The sequence below is a fragment of the Charadrius vociferus genome, unplaced genomic scaffold (genome assembly GCF_000708025.1).
Source record: "Charadrius vociferus isolate BGI_N301 unplaced genomic scaffold, ASM70802v2 scaffold1183, whole genome shotgun sequence".
NCBI classification, from domain to species: Eukaryota; Metazoa; Chordata; class Aves; order Charadriiformes; family Charadriidae; genus Charadrius; species Charadrius vociferus.
In genome coordinates, this window is record NW_009647468.1 from 72,837 (window position 1) to 98,669 (window position 25,833).

Below are 25,833 nucleotides of genomic sequence, written 5' to 3' on the forward strand. Positions count from 1 at the left end.
ACTAAAGACTGAGGCAAAGAAGGCATTAAGTACCTCAGCCTCCTCCTCCTCCTTTGTCACTATGTTTCCGCCCCCATCTAATAAAGGATGGAGATTATCCTTAGTCCTCCTTTTATTGCTAATCTTATTATAGAAACTTTTTTTTTTATTGTCCTTAACATCAGAAACCAGGTTAAGTTCTAGCTGGGCTTTGACCCTTCTAGTTTTCTCCCTACATAGCCTCACAACATCTTTGTAGTCCTCATGAGTGGCCTGCCCCTTCCTCCAAAGGCCATAAGTTGTCCTCTTTTCCCTGAGTTGCAACCATAGCTATCTGTTCAGCCAGGCCAGACTTTTTCTCTGACATCTCGTTTTTCAGCACATGGGTTCGGCCTGCTTCTGTGCCTTTAAGACTTCCTTCTTGAAGGAGGTCCAGATTTCCTGGACTCCTTTGCCCTTCAGGACTGCCTCCCAAGGGACTCTGTCAACCAGGCTCCTGAAAAGACCAAAGTCCGCCCTCCAGAAGTTCAAGGTGGCAGTTCTGCTGATCCCCCTCCTTGCTTCTCCAAGAATCGAAAACTCTATCTGTGCCCAAGAGAGCCTCCAACCGTTGCATCCCTCACAAGTTCTTCTCGATTTACAAACAAGAGAACCAGCAGGGACCTTCTCTAGTCAGCTCCCTCACCAGCTGTGTCAGGAAGTTATCCTCAACACACTTTAGAAACCTCCTAGACTGTTCCCTCTCTGCTGTATTGTATTCTCAGCAGATATCTGGTAAGGTGAAGACCCCCACAAGGACAATGGCTATATTTGAGACTTCTCCCAGCTGTTTAGAGAATATTTCATCTGCCTCTTCATTCTGGTTGGGTGGTCTATAACAGACTCCCACCATGATATCTGCCTTGTTGGCCCTCCCCCTGATTCTTACCCATAAACACTCAACCCTATTTTCAACATCATTTAGACATTCGTAACACTCCCTGACATACAGGGCTACCCCACCGCCTCTCCTTGCTTGCCTGTCCTTCCTGAAGAGCCTATAGCATTCATTGTAGCACTCCAGTCAGGTGAGTCATCCCACCACATTTCCACGATGGCAACTACATCATAGTTTTCCTGCTGCACAATGGCTTCCAGCTCCTCCTGTTTGTAGCCCATGCTATGTGCGTTAGTGTACAAGCACTTCAGTTGGGCTATTGATCCCACCTCCTTTCTACTGGGAGAAGCCCTAATTCCTGCCTGACCATTCCCAGGGGCAGCCAAAATTTCTAACCCATCTGCCATTGACGCTCTTACCTGCGGATGATTCTTCCAAACCTCATATACAACTCTCAGGACATGGAGTTTCCCCTCATCACCTTCAGCAAGTACTTTGAAGACTTTGTGAAACCTTTAAAGAAATACAAGTAGTCAATGGAGTGGTTAGGATCAGGGCAATGAAGCAAGAGACACATAGTAAGTGGTTTAGATGGTCCCAACATTTTGTTTTGACCAATCTGCAACAATTCTGGAAGGGCTACCCCCTGACAAATAGAATTGTCCTGAGTTTAAAAGGTTGCAGAGACAAGACAACTCCTGAAAACAATATGTAACCCTGCCTCTGGGGCAAAGTTACTTCTCAAAGCTAGGCTACAGTTCTCATGCTTTTAAATGCAGGAGAACCCTGCTGCTCGGTGTGCTTATCTATATGCAGGCAGAGTGAAATTTTCTGCTTTTTGTGCCTTGGACTTTGCCTATTGATAGGTGTTTCCATAACCGTAGACCATTATTCAATCTCCCCTCTACTGAGGAAAGCACTGAGAGCATCTACTTCAGTAGAGTTAAGCTGACTCCGATGTCAGTATTCGCAGCCCAGTTTATGTAATGTAGCTATAAAGTTTAAATGGCTCCTTTTGACCTTATGGATATCACTGTTGATATGCAGCAGTGAAACCACTGTAGCTCTGAATACACAGAGTCCTACTTCTTATGTTATTGACTGTAGGCTAGTGACCATTGTTATAAACCATCATCATAAATCTTCCATGTGCAGAAAAAAATCAAGCTTTTATATTTGTAAAGTATGTAAAGTTGTAGAAATATAAAAATTATTCATTAAGACACATGACCACCTCTTTCATACTGAGACAATTTAACAGCAGCAAGTATGCAGTGTCAAAAATGTTATTTTCATCTTGAGGCAGGGATAGTAGTAGTGAAATAACTTAAAAGGCAGGCCTGATAAAACCCACGGGTAAATGTTACTAAGAACTAGACGAAGCAAGGAGTCTTGTAACATTGTCAAGGACAGCTCCTGATAACGGACAAGAACATGTCTCGAAAAGCAGTTGAAACCAACCCTGTGGTCTGGACAAAGACCAGAGAAGAACTGAGTCTGCGCAAAGACAAAAGGTTACTTGCGGTGATGAAGAGGAATCATCAGCCTTCATCCTCATGACCCTCAACGACCACCACCAGGAGGCACTGCGCAAGCGCAGTTGGGAGGAGTTTATGAAAATGATTTCTTAGAGCTAATTTTAATACGAAGCGGGGACAGGTCATGTATATGTATAGGCGTATTGGGAAATCTCATGATTATGTAATCAAATAATATATATATTTGAGAAAGCCGCTGCATTAGGCATGCACGATTGTGGTGGGGCGACCCCCTGTGCTGCCCAGTGCTGAATAAAACATACCTACTTTACAACTTTCTAAGTTGTGGAGTCTGCTTTCCGCACGTCAATCTCATTTTGCTTAAACAGTTGCAGTCAATCCTCTAGAAGTTAAAGCATGCCTTTAAAAGCATGCACTCCAAAAATATTCTAGAATAAATTTTATATTGCCTAGGTATATTTAAGAAATTGTGGGTTGATTTTTTTTAAATTATTTTTTATTTAAAAAAAAAACACCACCGACAACTGATTTTGAGTCATACTGGTTGTTGCAACACACTGTAGAAGACACGATACTGTCATGGGAGGTATGCAGTCACTCAACATGAAGGAATATCACTTGCTCCTCAGGACACTCAGCAAATTATTAATTTTAAAATGAACTAATCTACCAGCTGTTCCTTCTCTGTGATGCTCCAAAGTACATTATGCTTGTGAACTCACAGATGGAGCCAGCCAGAGGGGTTTAGGAAAGGTTCCCCCATGCATATACTATATGGCTTTGTACATTTAAATATGCATCAGTCTTTGGAATGCAGAATATACAGCAAACAAACAAACCACCTGATCCACTCTACGGTGGCTTCCCAGCACTTCAGATATTAGTAGCATAATGTGCTACTAGTAGAAAGAATAGGTAAGGCTTGATGTGAGAGAAAAAAAGCAGGGCAAACTACAGTAAGTACATTTTAAAGCCAGCTGCAGCAGTACTCCTCTCCCATCATTCTTTGGGGTCTTCTAAACATAAAATTCATTAGCATCACTTGCAAGCACCTCCAGAACAGGCAATAAGCTATCTGCTGTGCTGTAACCATTTTCAGCTCCAACTTTTCTTCCAGTCAGGTAACAGCTCTTTATCTCATGGACTTTGTAAGTCTAAATAAAGTTCAGTAATGCAAATGAAAACAAAACCAGAGAACCCATGGCTTGAGCAATAACTCTGTCTATACTTTCCTTTGAAAGAGGAGAGTGCTTCATTTGTTTGATTTAGAAACTATCATTAAGAGGATGTAATAGATTTGCAAGTAGCTAATCCAGACACTAGCTAGGATATTTTTCATTACACAGTGGATGTTTGTCAAGTCTTTGCAATAGTATGCACAATGAATCATAACACACCATACTTGTTAGAAAGATTACTTAAAACTTTCTATTAACTCTCTTTATATTTTAGGTAGATTAAGTTTTCATAATTAGGAGTCACATACAGAAATATCTACACATTTAATGAGTTGACGAACTGCCACACAAATCATCCCCGTTTGTTTTGTTTTGTTTTGTTTTTTTAAACCAACTGACTAACCTGCATGTTATTGATTTAAACACAACAGCACAACCTAACAGCAGTATGCTTGTGCAGGCAACTAACTCATAGTGCAATACCTTTTGTTAATAACAAAAGCAAGGTGAGAGCTGGGTTGAAGGACATCTTTGTAGGCTACAAGGGGATTTATTTCAGCTCAATTTCAGGAGTAAAATTTGCATTTGAGAAAGCTACAAAGATTTTTGTTTGTTATTTCAATAACAGAAATTTACAACATTCTCCACTGCACAGATATATGTTTCCTCTTGCACTTTCTACCAACATTAAGCTCCAGGAAAGACCTAATTGCTTCTGTGCAGTGACTAAGTACCAAAGAGTCTCTATTTTAGAACCCCTACAGGGCTATTGGTAGAATCACAGACATTCAAGGATGTACTCGGAATCATGCTCGGGTGAATAACGCTGATATACCCAGATGGGACAACAGGAAAAGCCCAAAATGATATGTACCTTTATACTTGCAAGAGACTTAAAGCAGACCAGAACCCTCAGCCTAATGCAATCAACATGCTTAAGATGGGTATGGTCTTGTTAATAACTCCATTCAGCTATGTAACCTAGTTTCCACATTACCTTCCTTTTAATAGTGTTACTGCTTCTGCCCAAAACACACCATCACATCACATTGTGTAGCATCTAAAAATGTTACTGAAGCCTGTAGATGAGTTATTTTATCAGGCACTTCACTGTCAGAATGAAATGGTTCTGTAAACCCCAAAATAATGCACATACCACACTTACTTAGCCAGAGCACTGAAGGAATGGCTGAAAGACTTCGCAGCTAGATGGAGCAGAGTCTGTACAAAAACTTCTATTTTCAAAGGATTGAAGGTGAGTCCTTCATCTGCAAGTTATTTAAAGTTAAAACAATAAGTACTTCAAGTAGAGGTTTTAAGTTGCTCCAAAATCTTTAAAGATAATTTTTGTAAAATGAATTAAAACAATAAATTAAGTTTTCAGTGACTGGATTTTGCAAGGCTGAACAGGGAGTTAGTAAATATCTTCTAAAAGGTGCAGATCTTGGGACTTCCACCTGTCATGGAGAAAACATGCAGAAATAGTTCCAGGTTAACAAGAAATAGCAGCAGAGAGCGAGCTATGCTAGTCGCATCTAACAGTGCTGATGGAGAGAAGCAGGGAACAACAGGTGAAGACGCTGCAGAAGTCTGCATCGGGTTGGAGACAAGGCAGGTCATAGAGCATGGGAAAGGGGGAATGGATGAGAAGAGAAGAAGCTGCAGATGATTATAATAGAGGTTGGGTATTTGTAACAGTTGGGGAAGGGGGGCACCGATTGTGCATAGGGGATGTGGGACATTTGAGGTGAATGGTTCTAAATCCCCTGGACACTGCTGTAGACCTGCTGGCAACAACAGGTAAGAAAAGATACATCGATTACTATGTGGTCTTTATAGCAAATAAAGGAAAACGACGCTGGCTCTCAAGCAGAAAAAAAAGGTTCACTGCTGCTCTGTGCGTGCATAACACTTGCAGAATATTGCAGCATTACTCCTCAAACCTGTAGCTCACACTCCTTTCAGACCCCAAGAGCACAATGGCTTTGGAAATCGAGCATTAGGTGTGGCTGGACCAACAGCAAAACTGGAAAAAACTTGAGCAAAGTCCTATTATGAGAATGACAGTTTCATTTAGATCTAGGGAAAGCTAAGATAGCCAGGGTGCTAGCTTTAACTTGCTATGGGACTATATCAACAGGACGCAAGCTCATAAGTAGGATAAAGGCACTGGATCTTCAGGACAAAGCCGACATCATAAAATGAGCTGAAGGCAAAGGAAAATGTTAAAAATCCTCCATGCCACCTCTGTGGATAATTAGCAGAACCCACATCAAGGGCCAGGTTGCTTCTATTAACTAGAACAGACCTGTCTCTGTACACGACAAGAACAGAAGAAACACTGACAGTTGTATGTTACTTCCATTTATTGTTAAACAGAAACCAACTATTAGAAAGGAAAGCAGTTCAATTAGCAGCAGAAACCATAACTACAGGACAGTAAAATGGTTTAGATGCAAAACTAATAACAAACTTGCAATGCCTAATATCAGATGTCCTTACCATCGTTGTCATCCTTATTTGGATTAGGCACATCTTTTAAAATGTTGAAGATTTCATCATTACTGGCCTTACTTTTAATTGCAATCGTTAAACAGAGTGCTACAGTATACCCAGGAAGAGACCCTAAATGAAAACAGAAAGTTCATATAATCCTTTTCAAGTCTAGGATGGAATGAATATTTTTACACCAGCATGTTTCTCAGAGAAGCATGTACACTTCCCAGTTACCCCCAAAACTTGCTGCTCCCAATACCACTGTCCACATGACCATTCCATAAAATTCATCGACGAGTTTCCTATTCTTCACAAATTGAAGCCCTTTTCTAGCACCTTCAGAGTTGAGGGGGAAGTAACTCCCCTGATTAAAACTCCATTCTAATTTCCATCAGCTTTTTGAAAATACAATACTTACCTGCATTTTCTCACTTACCTCTGCCTTTGATGACAGATCCTTCACATGATTTGCTGCCTCTCTGCTTGCATCATTACACCAAATTTGGTTAGTAAAATCTTTTATTAAGTACCCCATTCATTCAAAAACAAGTCCATATTATCTTTTGCTACATTAATTTCTGCACAGTATTCTGCCTGAATGATGGAAATAAATGAAATTTTCTTTTTTTAGACTCCTGGCAAACCAAAGCAATGCTGTAGCACCTAGACTGCAGTCACCTCAGCATGATTTAACTTCATACAGCTAGACTTCTTTTATTTCTTAAAAAAAGGTTTAGATTAGAAAGATCCAGACATAGCACTAGATCAAAATCAAGCATATTTATTTCAGCTGAGGTCTCCTTCATGAAGTTAAGTGACTTAACACTCAAGCTAGGACATTCCCTTACTTGGAATTCAAATTTCAGTAACTTAAATACTTACTGTTGCTTTCATCTCCATATTTGTAAATACACACTGGGTTTGCAGGACTGAGGACAGAAAAGCTTGGAGGAACAATGTCTATTATTCGCTGATGGTAGGAAAGCCTACAAAAGTAAGTTTCACAGCAGTAGAATTATAATGGCATATCATCATCAGGGCTGATGCAACTCACTGATTTAAAGTATTTTTCTTATTTTTTTAATTTGGACTGTGCAAAAAAAAATAAATCAAAACGTTTATTCAATGCAATAGTAGTTCCTGACAGATAGCAAGAGCTAACAATCAAAACTTTGTAGTAGATGCTTAATACTAGAATTTCATCCTCACACAAGTCTAAGATGCTCTGGAGGCAACTGGTAAAATACCTATATTAAAAGCACAGGGGGGGAGAAAGAGAAAAAAGAAAAAAAAAATTAAACCAAACAGCTTCATTTTACCTTCCATCTTACTTACCTTACAAACACTGAATTCCTCTACTAAATTCGCAGTAAAATCAAAAGGAGCCACAGACAAAATGAAATCTTGTTGTAGCACAAATTTCACACTTTGTATATTAAACTCTCGCAAAACAACAGGTAAGCTTTTTCCATGCAAAATACTGAATTACATAGGTTCTTTGAACATTTTGGTCTTTCACTCTCCTATATCCCCCATTTCCACAATCATTAGCCCAGTCTTGACAGCTGTTGTGCTTTTGCAGCTTCTTTTTAAGGTCTATGAGAATCGGAGATGCCCAGAACAATAACGATACTTATTTATCTTAAACTAGGGATATAATTAACCCCCCTATTTCTGTGAATAATCACTGTTTTCCAGCAAATTACCTGAACTCTTTTTTCTTCCCTGCCTGCCCTATTATAATTTTTTTTTACGTATCCAGAAAGAGTAAAGCCTTCTTAATTTGTACCTAGAAGGATGTTACCTCCGCTCGCTCCACCTATTTGTCCCCCAGTCCACTAGGAAAAGCAGTGCCCCACAACAGATACACTAGAACAAAACTGAGCAAGACAACAGAACAGACTAGCTAAAAAAGTTAACTGAGAAAATGTGTATGTTTAAGACAAGAGCCACATTAAAAGCAATGCATCATTACCTGGAAGTAATGGCCAAACTTCAATTTAACTTAACTACAAAAGCAAGATGTTTGGATGTTGTCTTACTTACCTCATGCATTTTTCCAAAACCTCTCTCACAAATTTGGATTTGGGCTTCTCAAGGTCCTGAGTAAGACAGTCTGACCTATCAAAAAAAACCCAAAAACAACAAACCAAAACCAAAAAACCCCACATGATAATTTCTAACACCTGTATTTGCGTTCTAATCTGTTTTGGTCTGATACAACAGGTAGGGAACATTCACTGGATAATCACAATTCATAAAATCATTCAGGTTGGAAAGAATCTCAGGAGGCTACATACTCCCAACTTCCTGCTCAAAGCATGGTCAACAATGAATTCAAACCAGGTCACTCAGGGTTTTGTCCAATCAGTTCTGAAAATTTCCAAGGATGGAGATGCCACAACCTCTCTGGACCCCTGTTCTAGTGCTTATCCTCACAATGAAATATTTTGCTTTATATCCAGATGGAATGTCTTCTGTTTGAATTTATGGCCACTGTCTCTTGTCCTCCTGTCACGTACCTCAGTAAGGAGACTGGCCCCATTCTCTCAGTAACCTCCTTGTGGGCATTAGAAGGCTGCTATTAAGTCCCCCTGAAGCTTTCTTTTCTCCAGGCTGAACAAGCACAGTTCCCTCAGCCTCTCCTCACAGAGCATGTGCTGCAGCCCCCTGTGGTGGTACACACACCCCCCCTTTAGGCCACTCAGTACTTGGCGTGATTTCCTCCCCACCTGGGCCACATAATAACACAATGGACCAGAACGTAACATAACGGTCTAACATAAAAGAAAGAAAAGGTGGAGAGCAACAAACCAGAACACAATAGTGTGCCTGGTCCCCATGGCTCCTACCATTTGAAGATAACTATAATCGATCACTCCTGACAACATATGGATCATGGACACAGAGGGGGGGGATACCAGGACCCCAAGAACTAGCAAGTTCTGGGCTTGCACAACCAGTGGAAAGTACCGGAATATTCCATTGTCCAAGCTGGGCCAGAGTGGAAAAGTACATGATGAAAGTCAATTATCTCGGATCCTATAAGTAGCGATTCTAATAAAGACCCTTTGAGCTTTTCTGGATTGCAGTGGGCTGTGGCCAGTATCTCCCCTGAGCTGGGACACCGCTCAGGCAGACATCTCAAGACATCTCAAGGCCAGGGCAAGTCAACACCTCTCAAGTCTCAATTATCGCCTTTGAGGAATGCTGATGTATTGTGAGTATAACCCTAAACTCGTGAAAGGGCAATTTTTACTATAGGCTAGCCTCTCTTCTATTACCTCTCCACCTATATGTTTATGATATATACACATTAGCTTTATGGATGTGGATGTTCTTCTGTTTGTCTGTGCACATGTAGGAGTTAGAAGGGGTACCCGCCAGCTTATTAGAGTTGTGCAATACTAAGGGATCATCAATCTCAGTGGTTATAGACTGGGGGGGGAGGCGCACACTTCTATACTTTGCTTATATGTATATGCATTAATTTGAGATCTGTGCTTTCGCTCATATGTATATGTATTGATTTGGAATAGCTTATATTAAGTCAGTGTGAATCTTGTCATCTTCAAATCTGTAATTAAGTCACTGTTCAATTATTTTGTTAAATCACTTTGTAAATCTTTAAATTGGTTAACGATTAAGTGCTGATAAAATTCAACCTCTTGGTCTACCTCAAATTGTTAATAAATTTTGAATCACTGCTAAATCATAACCGTGTCAAATATTTCAATCCATAACACCCCCTGACCAGCTTGGTGGCCCTCTGATTAACTCCCACCAGTTTCTCAATGTCTGTCTTGTATTGGAGGGGGCAAAACTGGACACAGTACTCTAGATGAGGTCTAACAAGTGCCAAGTAAAGGGGAATAATCACTTCCCTCAATCTACTGGATGCACTCCTGTTGACACTGCCCAGGATACTGTTTGGCCTTTGTCACTGCCGAAGCACACTACTGGCTTTTGTTCAGCCTATTGACCACCAGGATCCCCAAGTTCTTTTCAGCAGAGTTGCTCCCCAGCCAGTCAGTCCCCCACCTGCACCATTGCAGGGCGTTAGTTCACTCCAAGTACAGGACTCTGCATTTGTCCTTGTAGAATTTTGGGAAGTTCCTCTCAGGCCATTTCTCCAGCTGAAATAGGTAGGTCCCTCTGAATGACAGCCTTGTCCTCAAGCATATCATCTGCACCCCCAAATGTAATGTTGTCTGCAAGCTTGATGAGAGTACATTCTGTCTCCTCCAGATAAAGATCTTAAACAGGACAAGTCCCAAGATTGACCCCTATAGGACTCCACTTGTAACCAGGCTCCAGGTAGAGTACAAACCATTAACCACTACTCTCCGAGCCTGACAAACCAGAAAGGTTTTCATTCATCTAGATCATAACAATCCAATTTGGATACAAGGATTCTGTAGGAGACCACATAAAAAGCTTTTCTTAAGTCAAGATGGATGACATTCACTGCTCTCCCCTCATCCACAAATTTAGTCCTTTCATTATACAAGGCAATAAGGTTGGTCAGGCATGATTTACCCTTGGTAAACCCATACTGACTGTTCCCAGTCACCTTCTTATCCCCTGTGCTCAAAAATGCATTCCAAGAGGACTCGCTCAATGATTTTCTCAGGGACCAAAGTGAGACTGACAGGCTTATAGTTCCACAGATTGTTCTGTTGGCCTTTTCTGAAAATGTGTGCAACATTTACCTTTCTCCAATTATCAGGGACCTCTCCTGATCTACACAGCCTTTCAAAAACAATAGCTTCACAAAGAAATCAGTCAGCTCTCCCAGCACCCTCAGGTGCATCCCATCTGGTCCCATGAATTTGTATGGATTGAGATTTCTCAAGAGATCCATGACTTGATCCTCTTCCACTACTGGTAAATCTTCTCCTCCTTGAACACTATCTCTAAGCACAGAGACTCAGGAGACCATGTTTGTGAAGACTGAGGCAAAAAAGGCATTGGTTACCTTAGCTGCTGTCACTAAATTACCTGCCCCATTCAGCTGCACGCTTGCATTTTCCTTGTTTATTCTTTTACTGATAACATAGTAGCAGAAGCTCAAATTTCCCTTTATGTCCTTTGCAAATCTTAATTCAAGCCGAGCTTTGGCTTTCCTAATACCATCCCTGCATGCCCAGGCAACATTTCTAAATTCCTCCTTTGTAGACTGTCCTTGCTTCAACCTCTAATGCACATCCTTTTGCATTGGACCTCAGTTATGATCTCACTGATTAGCCAAGCTGGCCTACTTGGTTACCTGAGTATCAGGATAGACCATTAATGTACTTGGAGGAGGGTGTCCTTAAAGACCTGGCAGCTCTTTGGAGTTCCTTTGACCTTCAGAGCTGTCTCTCATGGGATCCTCCCTACCAGTCCTGTGAATAAGACCACATCTGCTCTACTGAAGTCTAGGATCTATACTCTGCTACTCTCCTTCCTCACTCCCCTAAGAATCTTGAGCTCCACTATTTTAAGGTCACTACAGCCAAGGCTGCTATTGATTATCACATCCTCAACCAGTTCTTTCTTGTTAGTGAATAGCAGATTCAGCTATGTGTGTCACTCTTGGTTGGCCCATCCAGTACCCGTGTCAAGAAGTAATTCCTGACACCCTCCAGAAATCTCCTTGACTATTGCACTGGTTCCAGCAGGGATGGGGTTAATTTCCCCAAGGAGCCGGCAGGGGGAAGGTATTCCATACCACATGACCCATTCCCGGGCTATAAGAGGAGCTAGCCAGGGAGAGGAGAGCAGTTGCCACTTGGGGGTGGGCTGTGGTGGTGTGTGTCTGGTTGGTGTGCTTTGCCATCTGGTTGGTGTGCTTTGCCGCAGTACTGTAATCGTGTCTTCATATCCCTTTATTGGTGTTACTGTGTTGTTTTCATCTTCCCTTTTGCTGTTCTGTTAAATTGCACTATTTTTAACCACGAGTTTTGCCCTGTCGATTTTTTTTTTCCCCATGGCTGTGGGAGTGGAGTGAGCGGCTGCGTGGTTCTTTGTTGCTGGCTGAGGCCAAACCACAACGGTCCTTTTGGACACCCAATGTGGAGCTTGAAGGGTTGCAATAACAACAGATCTGACCAGAGCTTGTTAAAACAAATTTCTTATATGCATTTCTTGTATAAGTTAGATAGTCGCCAGTTACAACGTTTGTTTGCGTGGCTGTGCTATGTAAATTCTTCTATGCTCTATGTACTCCCCGTGATGCTGTTTGTTATCTCAGAGAGAGGGATCAGGGCTACCATTTTGCTGTCCTGTGCAATATCAGCTTATGATATGATAACATCACTATTGAGGTGGCTTTGTTGGGGTGTCTATGCAGCATTGCTGTCCTGTCCATACCTTGGTTACCGTCTCTCAGAAGTTATTAATATTAATATCAATATTACTCATCACAGTTCTTCATCTGCACACAGAGCTCTCAGAACGCATCTACTCCTCATGTAGACTTGAGAATACCACTCATGTCCTTCACCTTTGTCCCCAGAGCTCTGTAGTTACTCTTGATATATTCCAGGTCTCTCCTGGCAGTGTTATTGGTGCCCACATGGATGAGCAGCAAGATGTCCAAGGGCCAGACAAGTCTTAACAGTCTCTCCACAACCATCCTAGATATGGGCCCTTAGCAAGAAACAAACCTTCCATGACAGCATGTCTGGTCAGCAGATGGATGCCCCTATCCCCTGCAGAAAGGGATCTCTAACCATTATCATCCACAGCTGCCTCCTGGTGCTCATGCACAATTCATGCCCAGCTGGCTCTGAAGCCTCCCTTACAGAGCCTGCTCCCATGCATTACCTATTACAGGACTGTACTGATCCTATAAGTTCAACTCTAAGGGCAGAGAAGGAGCCTTTCTCCTGCTCCAGAAGTTACAAGTCTCCGGCCTTCCCCATCTTGGCTATCTCTATCCACCACTGGCTTAAGTGTAGCTTCTTGCTGTCCCTTCTTCCTTGCGCTATGTGGCTCAGGCTCTGGTCTTTGCAATGTCTCTGCGCAGACCCTGTTGATCCGTTTGCCTTCCTTAATGCTACAACAGCCTGCTCGCTTCCTTACACAGCTCCTTTACCTGGTGACTCTGCTCTTTGACCAGAGCACACCTCCCACAAGCAGAGCCACCACTACCTCCCGCTTCAGGCAATTCCTGCAGCCCCAGACCTTGACAGCGACATTCTTCTTCTAAAGCTCCATCTGGAACAAGGCTCTTAATTTACCAGGGGTGTTGTTTCCAACCAGTGCTAGGGGCAGAGCCCTGTGGCACATCACCACAATTGCTGTGCAGCCCCGCACTGTCTAGAGCTCCCTGGTGTGCTGACCGCCCTTTCTGTTTTCTGTACTCTGGGAGCTGTATTTCTGCTTACCAGCTAAACAGGCGTCACCCATAGCAGCTGACCAGCAAATCCCTAGTCAGTAGACTGTTTTAGACTTTCATGTTTTACAGTGTACGCAATTTGAAGATAAGGAGCCAGTCTATCGCTATTTCCTTATTGGCCATTACCAATCTTAGGATTCCCTTCTTCATAAGGTAACTTTTTGAATGGTTGCTCTGAAAAATTAAAGCAGTGTTTGTTCTGTTGGTTAGACTGCTTTCCCGAGGAAACAAAGCTTGTATGATTTCACTATGTTCCTCCCTCCAAACAATTTTTGGGTTCTTAGCTGATATTAAATACATTTCAGAGAAAGAGAAGTCTCAAAGACAGTTATATTCTTAAAAGTTTTGTGAAAACTGGCAGCTTGGTAGAAAGATATCCGCATCAGTGTTCCCAACAAGGGGAATGCAGGCAATGAAAAAACAGCTCTTTGGACGCTCCCACTAGGTCAGTCAACATGAACAAACTTGATAAGCAGCAAACGCACAACTCCCAATTAGCACAACACAGGGAACATAAGTAAATCTGAAGCAATGCATCACATACAGGGCTGCACCCCTCTTCCCAGGGACACCTAGGCACGTTGGCTATAGGATGCAGGTATGGTAGCAGGTTGCAGAAGTTAGAGTGTAGGGAGGACTAAGCCCCCAAGTAATCTTTCTTTATACGTGGGAACAGGACAGGATGGGAGTAAGCAGAAGGCATGGTACATAGAATCATAGAATGGTTTAGGTTGGAAAGGACCTTGAAGATCATTGAGTTCCAACCCCCCTGCCATAGACAGGGACACCTCCCACTAGACCAGGTTGCCCAAGGCCACGTCCAGCCTGGCCTTGAACACCTCCAGGGATGGGGCCTCAACAACCTCTCTGGGCAACCTGTTCCAGTGCCTCACCACTCTCATAGTGAAAAATTTCTTCCTAGTGTTTAATCTAAACCTAAACATGGAATACAAGGCTTTGGGAAAGCTATGGTTAGGCACTGAGGGGGTGCAGGGAGCTCCTGCTAGAAGCCAAGAGATCAAGATTCAGGGGAAGGGTGGCAGGTGTCATGTTAGGATGGCACTCAGAGAGTGAGGTTACACATATGAATGTAGGGAGCCAAAGGGAAGGAGAGTCAAGGCAAATTACTGATAAGTAGGAGAACTCTTTTGAAAAGCTTGCAAACAACTGACTGAGGTGATAAGGACAAAAATCACAAACAAATCAGGTTTACAGAATACAGTACTGCTTAGATATTCATTACAGAAAACTGGGATTGTTTTTATAGTGACTAAAGGTTACCAACCTTGTCTACCAAGCAACAGTAGTAAACAGTTGGGGGCAGGGGTCAAAAGCACGAGTGGAAAGCAGTTAACAGAACCATTATGTTGTGACATTTGCTGGATAAGTTTGAAGGTTTAAGTTCTGATGTGAAACAGACTGACTTACCAATCCTCCCAGCTCCAACGGAACTGGAAGTTACTCAGGTGGTGGGAAAACCAGTTAATAAACCTTTTTTAAAAGAAGAAAGCTCTATTAAATACCAGAATTGCAAAGAAAAACAACAAACAAAAAAAATCCCCACAAACCTCCTAACTGACAAGTAGAATACATCTATAAAAAAATCTCAAAGATAAACCCAAACTCTCTAATCTGTAGTCATTAATGCATTAAATAGGCATTGATGTTGACTTATACAAAAAGACTGAATTGAGAGTCAAAAGCCAGCCTTTAAGGATGAATGTGCAGTCTGTCTTGTTCTGGTGCATATACAAGACTAATGACTTATTGAAATAAGCAGTGAAAAGGACTTACTGCAAGTCTACAGGTTTTCACATTTTTGCACAGTAATTTTAGTTCTACATAATGCAGACCACTCAAACCACAGAAACACCACTGTTCTTTTCCAGCTAGCCAACCTTCCCATAAACCCACTTCCAACCCTTTCCTTCCTCAGGCCAATAGGGAGGAGAAAGTAGCACATAACAGAAAGGAGTATGGATGTGGAAGAGTTGTCATAGTTTTTATAGCTGCACTGTATAGCTAATCAGAGTAGTGACTTGAAGGAAAGAGTTTCTGAGGGAAGAAAAGCAAGTGGTCAGTCCGTCCCTTACCTTCTCTTCAGATGGCTCAAGTCTAGAGCCCCAAAAACATTTTGTACAGAATCAAAGTGTTTATCAATGATTTCAGATGATCCTTTTAAAAAATGCATCAATATCCAATGCACAAAAAAATGAGAAACATTTTCTGTTGTCGCCATAATTACCTGTCTATACATGTAGTATTCATTGTATCCAAGCGCATGTAAAGCATTTCTGTGGCTTGTGCAAGCTGAAAGTTTCTTATTAAAGTTAACAGAGAAGCATCTGAAATCATAAGTTACTCTCTCCATTTTTCAGAGATGATGTCGTCAACTCTCTACTGACAGCTCCTTGTTTCTACATCATGACTTACCCCATTTTGAAAAGGCCACAGGAATAAATAAAAAATGAAGCATGCAGTTTTCCCCAATAAGTAACATCTATTCTCTAATCCAAGTCTGTTTTTCTTCCATTGCTTATAGTGAGATCATTAGCTGCTTTTACTGGAAGCCAGAATCCCCACCATGAGACAACAAAAACTGCACACTAATGATATGAATGGACATCAACCTCGTTATGGACCACATTTTTATGATCTCACAGTTTTAGCTTCACATGCCTCTGTTACTGCCTAATCAATGGACCATCTTTGCTCATCATTAACAGCTCAAGAAAGTACATCCACGCTGGCCTGACCTAAAGACCATGGCCAGCCAACCCTGATCCTTTGTTGCTGTATCCCTATCGATACTTACTGCAAGCAGGTCCCCAGAGTTTAGGCTATGTGGTTAGAATCACTGTGTGATTTCAAGCAGTAGAATAAAAATTTGGGAATGAAATTACCAGTAGGTATGTCTGTTAGTCCTCCATTCTCAGTGACTGTAGCTCATTAGCCACAATCTAAAGCTACTAAAACTAAATCTAAAAAGGGGCCAATGCAACACTCAGAATTAGCTAGGAGCTGATACCTCCTTCTTCACCATTAGCTACTCTCTGACCTGAGAGATTATTATTGACTTTATTAATAATCCTAGTCCATTTCAGTGCAAACTCAAACAGGTTAATTTAAATTATCTACTACACTTTGCAGTGAAATGGACTAGGAGCATTCATACCTCTGTTACAACAAAAGATTTAAGAAATTAATTTCCTTTTCCAGGTTTTAATGTGACTATAACCATGCCACCAGCTGCCCTGATGTAAAAACAGGGCTCAAAATCATGCAAGTTATTTATTCCATCCCTTGGCTACAAGAGGGCTCCTCAAAAAGACCTGTGGAGGAATCAGAACGCGGTCTCTCAGTTTGCCTGGTCTGCAAGCTAAAGAACAGACTTAGATGTGAATGCAGGCTTTACTTATGCCTGTTGAGCTGTGTTATTCCTTCATGTGAACAGTGTTATTGGCAAAGTTTCATACAGCTAAATATGGAAAGAAGGAAAATTTATTACTGCTGACATTTATTGCTATTCCATCTTGTACAGAACAAAAGAAAAAAAATACTCTATATTAAAAAGGCTCTTTAGCAGCATGAAAAGGATACAACTTGTGGTAAAGAGCCAGGCTGGAGTTTGCACAGTTCAATGAGAAGTGCTGTGTACATAACCTCAATATGTGGTGGAGATGGAAGCTGAAACAATTCTGCAAATATTACCTACATGGGAGGAAAGCACAGAATCAAAGAACAGTCAGACTCAGCCTGCACAGTCCTGAACTTGAGAACGGCAATGCACACATTCAACAATTATATACCAAAACAAGGCCCATTTTATTCTGTCAAACTCACATTCTGGGAATAAGAGAGAAACTTTAAAAGATAGTGCAAACTCTTCACCATACTAATATAAGCCTCCTTAATTACCCCTATCATTTTAGATTAATGCCATGCATAAGACTAGCATTATGCAACAATTCTGTTACGTCTAATAAATACAATGAACAGTGTAGAAATGTGCACTGAGTTATTGCATAAGCTAATGCAATATTATAGCGGAATCGAAGGAAGGAAGTGAGCAAGCTAGCTGAATTCATCTGCTCCTGACCTAGGAAAGTATTAAATGAAAGATACGCATTTAACATGAAAAAACAGTTGCATGAAGGTGACATCTGTCCCTTTCTTATAGCACTGTGTTTACTTTACTCACACCTAAAAAGTTATATAAGGGTATTTGCATGTCTGTTAGGCAAAAAACTGCTCCTATCCTCAGGATACAAAACAGAAAAAAAAAAAACAACAAGCAAAAACCCAAGAAAACAAGATAAGGACTGATCTACCTGAGACATTACATAGGGCCATGTTTTTGAAATTCATCAAGTGTTCATTATCAATGAACATTATTATACAAGTTTCAAACTGGCATATCGTACCGGGGGGGGGGGAGAAGTCACCTGGCTACCTGGAAGATCCAGGCACTGATGACATACTCAGACTCTGTAAAGCTTAAGTTGTAAGTTTTTATGTTGCTTCGACACTTTGCTTTGACAGACACCAATAATACCAACACATACATCTATGTGAAGATATTAAGAAAAAGGGGCCACACTTCAGTGTTTCACACAGACTACAGAGTAGTATGGAGAATTCTGAGCTTGGCCTTATGAACTTTAAAGACATGAGGTCCCACAAGTGGGTTTATTGAAAAGGGATAGAGTGCTTTCAGTTTATATTTACTTCTGCCTTGCAAATAAAGAAAAGTGTTGTTTTAACATTTAGAAAATATTAGTTAGGCTAAATTATACCTATTGCTCTATGTTCATCTGCAAATCAAGGGAAATCTCTTAGAGATGTTTATTATATTGTAGTTGAAGGCAATGTATTATCAACTTGACAGGACTTACAAGGAAATAGCAATAAGCAAACAGAATACATGGCTGCAAAATTCACACTAAAGTTTAAAACACTGCAGCTCTGTTGAAAACATTTGTAGACAAGAAATAAGGTTAGTATTCAAAAAATTTCAAATACTTGGGAGGGAAACCAAGGAAATTAGCAGTTATGTTAAACAGTTTGCATATTAGCTTTCCATTTCTTCTCAGTAAAAGGACAGGCAAGGAAGGAGAGGTGGGAGGCTTGCCATCTGTGTAAAAAAAAAAAAAAAGGATTGATTGCACACAGCTGTCTTTGAAAGACAGTGATGAACAGGTTGAGAGCTTATGGGTGAAAATTAGAGGCCAAGCCAACAAAGGAAACCTCGTGGTTGCCATCTACTATACTATACTTTACTTCAAGTACAGGAAGCATCACACTTGCAGGCTCTGATCCTATTGGGGGACTTCAACCATGCTGACATCTGCTGGAAAAGCAGTGCAGCAAGCTGCAAGCAGTCTAGGAGACACATGGAGAACATCAAGGATAATTTCTTAATCATAGAATCACAGAATGGTTTGGGTTGGAAGGGGCCTTTAAAGATCATCTAGTCCAACCCCCCTGCCCCTTTATATAATATATAAAGCCCCATCTATGTATTGAAAGGCCACAATAACGCCTTCCTGGAGCCTTCTCTTCTTCAGGCTGAAAAATACCAACTTTCTCAGTCTTTCATCACAGGAGAGGAGTTCCAGCTCTCTGACCATTTTTGTAGCCCTCCTCTGGACCTGCTCTAACAAGCCTGAAAGGCAGGTTGCTCAGCCTGAAGAAGGCTCCAGGGAGACCTTATTGTGGCCTTTCAATTCATAAAGGGTGCTTATAAGAAAGATGGAGAGAGACTTTTTACCAAAGCCTGCAGTGACAGGACAAGGGGCAATGGTTTTAAACTGAAAGAGGGTAGGTTTAGATTAGATATTAGGAAGAAATTCTTTACAGTGAGGGTGGTAAGACATTGGAACAGGTTGCCCACAGAAGTTGTGGATGGCCCGTCACTGGAAGTGTTCAAGGCCAGGTTGGACAGGGCTTTGAGCAACCTGATCTAGTGAAAGATGTGCCTGCCCATGGCAAGAGGGTTGGACTAGATGATCTTTAAAGGTCCCTTCCAACTCAAACCATTCTATGATTCTAAGAATTTCATCTCTACAAACTTTGGTTATTTCCAGATTTGATGAGATTCTGAATCAAATAATTTTTCAAGGCCTTTAAGTAGTCTGGTTAATCATGATCTGCAATAACTGTTTTTGGAAGTAATGTGTAACTGAGCATAAAGTAATATTCTGTAAAACAGTTGTACAAACACCTGAGGTTTTATGGTCCCTTAAAGTACTTAGATGTTAACGGCGGAAGAACTTTACTAACTCTAAGATTTCTCTTGACTAAGTATGGAACAGGGCATTCAGAATATTTGGGGTTTTGGTGCAAAGTTGAATTGTTAATCCCATCTTGATTAAGGTAAGCATTCCACAATCTTATGACTTCTTGCAATTAGCTCTGAATTGTGTTTCTAGTTACATGACAATTTGCTGTTATTACTGCAATCACTTTTTATCTTTTAACTTTAGACAGGAGTTTTTGAAGCAAGTTTTATACAGCTCTGCATCTTGTTAGCAGTCCGCTGAAAGGAGGCAGCAAGACGAAAACTACATTCCTATTCTAATATATATTTATGGTTATTTAAAATCCTCCAACTTGAAGGAGAAAACATACCACTATTTCACAACAAATGCCTTTCAGGGGCATTGGTATACAATTCATCCAAGTGACTTAGAAGATCACTAAAAAAAGTCTAACTTAAGTCATTTTTATTTGCAAGATCTTTTAAGTGCAGTCATCTGCAAGACAGTCTAGTACATCAGAGTGATTAACACGGAGAAACATTCAAGAACAGCTTAAGAAATACCACGACTTGGAACACTGTTGCACCGTAAGATCCTGATTCCTGAACAAGGCTCCTAAACATCACATAAATTAATAACAATAGTAATAATAATAACAGTTGAATTTATTATTATCTAACCTGTTCAAAGCCGTTGCACTTTAAGTCAACAGGATAAGACTGCAGACTCCTAAATCATACTGTAATTTAATAGATCCATCATGGAGTTAATTGGGGTTTGTTACTTTGGAAATAAAGAGGTTATCTGTAAAACACATACCTCTACTATATGGTAGTTCAAGGGGATCTTATTATTTCCTGGATAGCTCAACAACTGCGCAGCACTGCAAATTAACAGATACATTTAGTTTAAACTGAAACAGCAAAAAATATATAGATACTAAATAGATATGAAAGACTTAATTCTTTGCAAGAGTTTACCCTTATAAAGCAGGTAAAATAAGCAGACCTCAAAGACTGAAATTGTCTATTTATCCACAGAACACATACAAAAAACCTGGCACAAGCTCTTAACAGCAGTACCTGAACCACAGTTCAGAGAGACATATTTCATCTCCATACCCAAGCAATGCTTGAACACATATTGCTAAACAAAATGCAGTTTTACATAGACCCTCACGGTGACCTGTGATGCTGTCATCTGTTCACTAAAGGACAAACTACATTGGTATATCAGGAAAAATAAAAAAAGAAATCCAAACAATAGATTTGCTTTCCAGTCATTCTCAACCCATCAAACTAATGGGCTACAGAAAACATATTAGTGTTACAAATGAATTGATTAAAAGATACAATATCACCCATTATTTATAAAAAGAAAAAAAAATGCTATTTTTCAAATTTTAGCTCTCTAGCACTACGTATAACCTCCCTCTAGTCTTACTTTCTTTGGGGAAATAAAGGAGTCCCCTCCATTAACTTCAACAGTGCTGTATTTCTAGTCTCTGCTGAGTCAAAAAGCTGTAACCAAAAACCTACAACACATATCCGCACCAAAAACACCATTCCTGCCTAATTTTTGCACAGTATACCAAGTTTGCTGGTTCTTACTTGGGAGCACAAGAGCGCCAAATATCTGTGGTAAATTATCTAGGTTACCAATTACCCATATCAGAGACTATTTCAGCAGAAATTAAGAAATCTAACTGGACTGTTGCCTGACAGCAAAAAGAATTGCAAGAGAAGTGTTAAGATTGACTTCAATGGAAAATTATTAGGAATGTCTGGGTGTGAAAGCACCAGAAAGAAGAGAGGGAAGGCAGGCCCTGAGTACACCCCCCCAAGGTTTTGCTGCTGGACTGTGGTGGGTTAGCCTTGGCTAAAAGCCAATACCACACACACACACCCCTACCCCCAGCTGCTTACTCACTCCCGTCTCCCACAAGATGGAGAGAAACCCAAAGGAAGATGAAAAGACTCAGGGATCAAGATAATAACAGTTTAATAGGGAGAGCAAAAGCTGCACATGCAAGCAAAGCAAAATAAGGATTTCATTCACTACTTCCCATTGGCAGGAGGATGTCCAGCCGCTTCCTGGAAAGCGGGGCCTTAGCATATGTAATGGCTGCTTAGGAAAACAAACACCATAACCATGAACGTCTCCCCCTTCCTCCTCCTTTTCTCAAACTTTTATTGCTGAGTACAATGTCATATGGTACAGACTATCCCTTTGGTCAGTTGGGGTCAGCTGTCCTGGTTGTGTCTCCTCTCAGCCTCTTGCCTACCCCCAGCCTACTTGCTGATGGGGCAGTGAGTAACAAGGCCTTGATGCTGTGCAAGCAGTGCTCAGCAGTAGCTAAAATATCTGTGTTATCAACACTGTTTTGGTCACAAATCCAAAGCATGGCACCATAACAGACTGCTATGAAGAAAATTAACTCCATCCCAGACAGACCCATTACATGGCCTTAAAATAATGACTTAGAAGAATGCTCAGCAGAGGTTCCCCCCCAACCCTTTTTACTTAAGAGCTGCTTTTAAGCTGAGGTTCTTGCACCTGGCCCTGCATGAGCTACACTGCAGTTGCATTGCATCTATGCCTACACCTGAGCTTTTACCTCTCCAATTCTGACCCACTGACTCAACCTCAGCCCTGCCTCATCACTACAGACTCGCCTGGCAATCACCGGACTGTGCTTGACCTTGGTTATCATCATGGACCTGCTCTGCTCCCGATTGGGTCCTGAGGGACTGCACCCTGTCGGTGAGGCAACTGCCCTGCCTGTGCTGGGGTCACAATCAGCTCCCCCTTCCTTGCAGGGCACCCTACCCTTGTGGCTCCCTGACAGGCTATAAGCATATGTTAATGTGACCTAGATTTACAGATCATCAAGATCCTAGCACACCTCTACCTGCAGCTTATCAGGATACTCAACTTGGAGAAAGGAAGGGCAGCCTAAAAGAAGTGATAGCTCACATCCAGACTAAAAGATTCAAGCTATTAAGAGATGATGGTGGGAAGACAGAAGAGAGCAGGAGCCACAAGACACCCAGATAAGGAGATACAGAACAGAAACCGAGCAAATCCTACTGACTCTCAGAGGTGTCCAACACAGGATGGAAAGACAAAAGATTGCAACCACTTGTCAACTCCTTAAGCATACAAAAAGGCCCCAAACCAGCACACAGTTGCCAAATGAAGAACAACCCAAGAGACACGAGGAGGACTCAGTAGTTGATGGGAATCCCTTAGAATCATAGAATCATTTTGGTTGGAAGAGACCTTTAAGATCACCAAGTCAAACCATTAACCTAGCACTGCCAAGTTACCACTAAACCATGTCCCTCAGCACTACATCTACATCTTTTAAATACCTCCAGGGACGGTGACGCAACCACTTCCCTGGGCAGCCTGTTCCAATGCTTCATAACCCTTTCAGTGAAGAAATTTTTCCTAATATCCAATCTAAACCTCCCCTGATGCAACTTGAAGCCATTTCCTCTTGTCCTACTGCTTGTTACTGGGGAGAAGAGACCAACCCCCACCTCTCTACAACCTCCTTTCAGGTAGTTGTAGAGAGCCATAAGGTGTCCCCTCAGCCTCCTTTTCTCCAGGTTAAACAACCCCAGTTCTCCTCATAAGACTTGTTCTATAGACCCCCCCCACCAGCTTCGTTGCCCTTCTCTGAACACACTCCAGTACCTCAATGTCCCTCCTGTAGTGAGGGGCCCAAAACTGAACACAGTACTCAAGGTGGGGCCTCACCAGTGCCGAGTACAGTGGGACAATAACTTCCCTAGTCCTGCTCACCACACTATTCCGGATACAGGCCAGGATGATATTGGCCTTGTCCTTGTCAATTCAAGTAATCTTGAACAGATTACCCAGATACAGCCATCTTGGTGCCTGACTGCTGGAGAGACCACTTGGCACTCACCCACATTTTGATGCCTGTGAGGGCGAGTGTGAGTGAGCTTTACTTCAGTTTTATTTTAAAATTAAATCACCTTCCCTTCCTATAAGGACTCTCATTGCAATTTGCTACATTGTTGCAACATAATTTCCTACAGCTGCATAGAACTTTAAATGATAAACTTTGTTGACACTGTACTGGCTCCCATGCAAACCTAGCTCAGTTATCTCTTCCATATAATTAGAAAAAGAGAAAAAAAGAATGGGATGAAGAAGAAGCAGGAGCAACAGGAAACTTCCACACAGAGACAGTTCAACACTCATCGTGTTTGTGCTGGAAAGCACAGCACAAGCACATTGAGAGACTCTCCAGCACTGCAGAGTGTTCTGTGCCATCCTCTGAAGAGAAATCCTGGATAATCCAGGATGCAATCATCAGGGTGCCTCAGCCCTACTGAATTACATGAACAATCCACGATCAGGATACTCCAGCCTCGCGTTATTCCAGATAAGACCGTCAACCATAGTTCACCAAACTTCAGGAAATGCTGAATTTCAAACTTTTACTTAAATGTTGTTGGGCTTTGAAGGTCCCTGATGTTAGGAGAAAGCATGATTGTATATACAGTGCTGGGAACCCATAACAATAAGCAGCATCTTACCAAGTCTTTCTCTCTTTCCAGTGGGATTTGATGATGCAGTGAAGGTTTTCTTCTATTACAAATCTTTCAACAGAATGACTGCCAGGCATGACAGGGCCCTATTAAAATGGAATCAAGATTGATGAAAGATCACTGTAGAGAAACATAATTTTTTAATACACGCACACACACATATATAAATAAAACTTGACAGATTCATTTAAGCACTCATTGAGATTTAACATCAACAAGTTTTAGCATCAACAGCTAAAAGACAGGCTTCAAACTTTAGGACAAAGTTACCAAGTACAACATTATCATAAGAAAAGATTTTGGATTTTTGTACCAGATTTGTATATGAATCATGTAAAAATCTTATAAACAAATAGCCAGCTATGATTTCAACTGCACCCATATTTACAATGAAACAGTTTTGGTGCCATTTATAGTTTGTTAATTTCATGTACAAAATTTAAGTACTTCTCTACTTAGGCAGCTGGGACCATGCTAAACAACTGATGTTTTCTTTCTTCAAGTTACACAAAATTATTATACATCGGGAGTGTATTAATAAACACTTCATCTTTTCCAGTTACAGCACAGAAGATCAGAGACTGACAATGCAGCCTGCTCTATTTGCAAAGTGAAAATATTGCAGCTTTAATCATCTCAATGTTCTGTCTTTACGCTGGTTATAAAAGCAGTTTAATAGCTAGCTTAACAAACATGCTTTATTTCATAATTAGTCCACAGTGTGGCTTAGTTGTATATTCACTATCTATTACTATGTGTCAGCTGATGCAAGAACTCAAGCTGCAAGAACTCTATTGCATACCAGTACCCTATTATCATTTACAGCCTTGCAAAACTAGACCCAAAGCATCACAAACCTACGTTTATAGCAAGTGCAATACTTGCAACAGATAACTATTTCATTGGCCCTGAGAACTATATTACAAAACCCCAAAAGAAATACTCCCAGAAACACCCTAAAAAATAAGTAGGATAGAATGATTTCATAAGCACATTGTTAATTCTTTGTAATGGGTTCACAGTTAAGTATCAATGTTCCAGAAAGTACAACTAAATGGCACTGAGATTACCGTATCTATTTGCTCTTCCCATTGTGGCTATGATAACAGCTCTGTTCACAGAAAGGTGGAAATTTTGATTAGGCAAGGGCAATCTCACTGTAAAACTAAAGAATCATCAAGGTATAAAGCATGCAGCAGCGAGCATAGGCCATACTGGTAGAGGAGTAGTGTTGGAAAAACAGAATCATAGAATTGTTTTGGTTGGAAGGGACCTTGAAAATCATCGAGTCAAACCATTAACCTAGCACTGCCAAGTTACCACTGAACCATGTCCCTCAGCACTACATCTACATCTTTTAAATTCCTCCGGGGACGGTGACGCAACCACTTCCCTGGGCAGCCTGTTCCAATGCTTCATAACCCTTTCAGTGAAGAAATTTTTCCTAATATCCAATCTACGCCTCCCCTGGCATAACTTGAGGCTGTTTTCTCTTGTCCTATCACCTGTTACTTGGGAGAAGAGGTTGATCCCCACCTCTTTACAATCTCCTTTTTAGGCAGCTGTAGAGAGCG

The 25,833-nt window shown here is 41.1% G+C and overlaps 1 protein-coding gene across 1 annotated transcript in view; it reads right to left on the reverse strand.

The window, feature by feature from the left end:
* LOC104282599 (nuclear cap-binding protein subunit 1-like) overlaps window positions 1–24,345 on the reverse strand; it is a gene marked incomplete at its 5' end in the record, with an annotated part of 66,775 nt that extends 42,430 nt beyond the window's left edge. Inside the window, 10 exons of the mRNA XM_009880704.1 lie at window positions 1,276–1,369; window positions 4,699–4,801; window positions 6,036–6,158; window positions 6,912–7,015; window positions 8,076–8,150; window positions 14,842–14,904; window positions 15,659–15,723; window positions 17,014–17,124; window positions 20,493–20,556; window positions 24,248–24,345. Of these exons, the coding sequence (XP_009879006.1) occupies window positions 1,276–1,369; window positions 4,699–4,801; window positions 6,036–6,158; window positions 6,912–7,015; window positions 8,076–8,150; window positions 14,842–14,904; window positions 15,659–15,723; window positions 17,014–17,124; window positions 20,493–20,556; window positions 24,248–24,345 (900 nt within the window). The remainder of the gene's footprint in view (window positions 1–1,275; window positions 1,370–4,698; window positions 4,802–6,035; window positions 6,159–6,911; window positions 7,016–8,075; window positions 8,151–14,841; window positions 14,905–15,658; window positions 15,724–17,013; window positions 17,125–20,492; window positions 20,557–24,247) is intronic.
* Window positions 24,346–25,833: the final 1,488 nt, after the last annotated feature.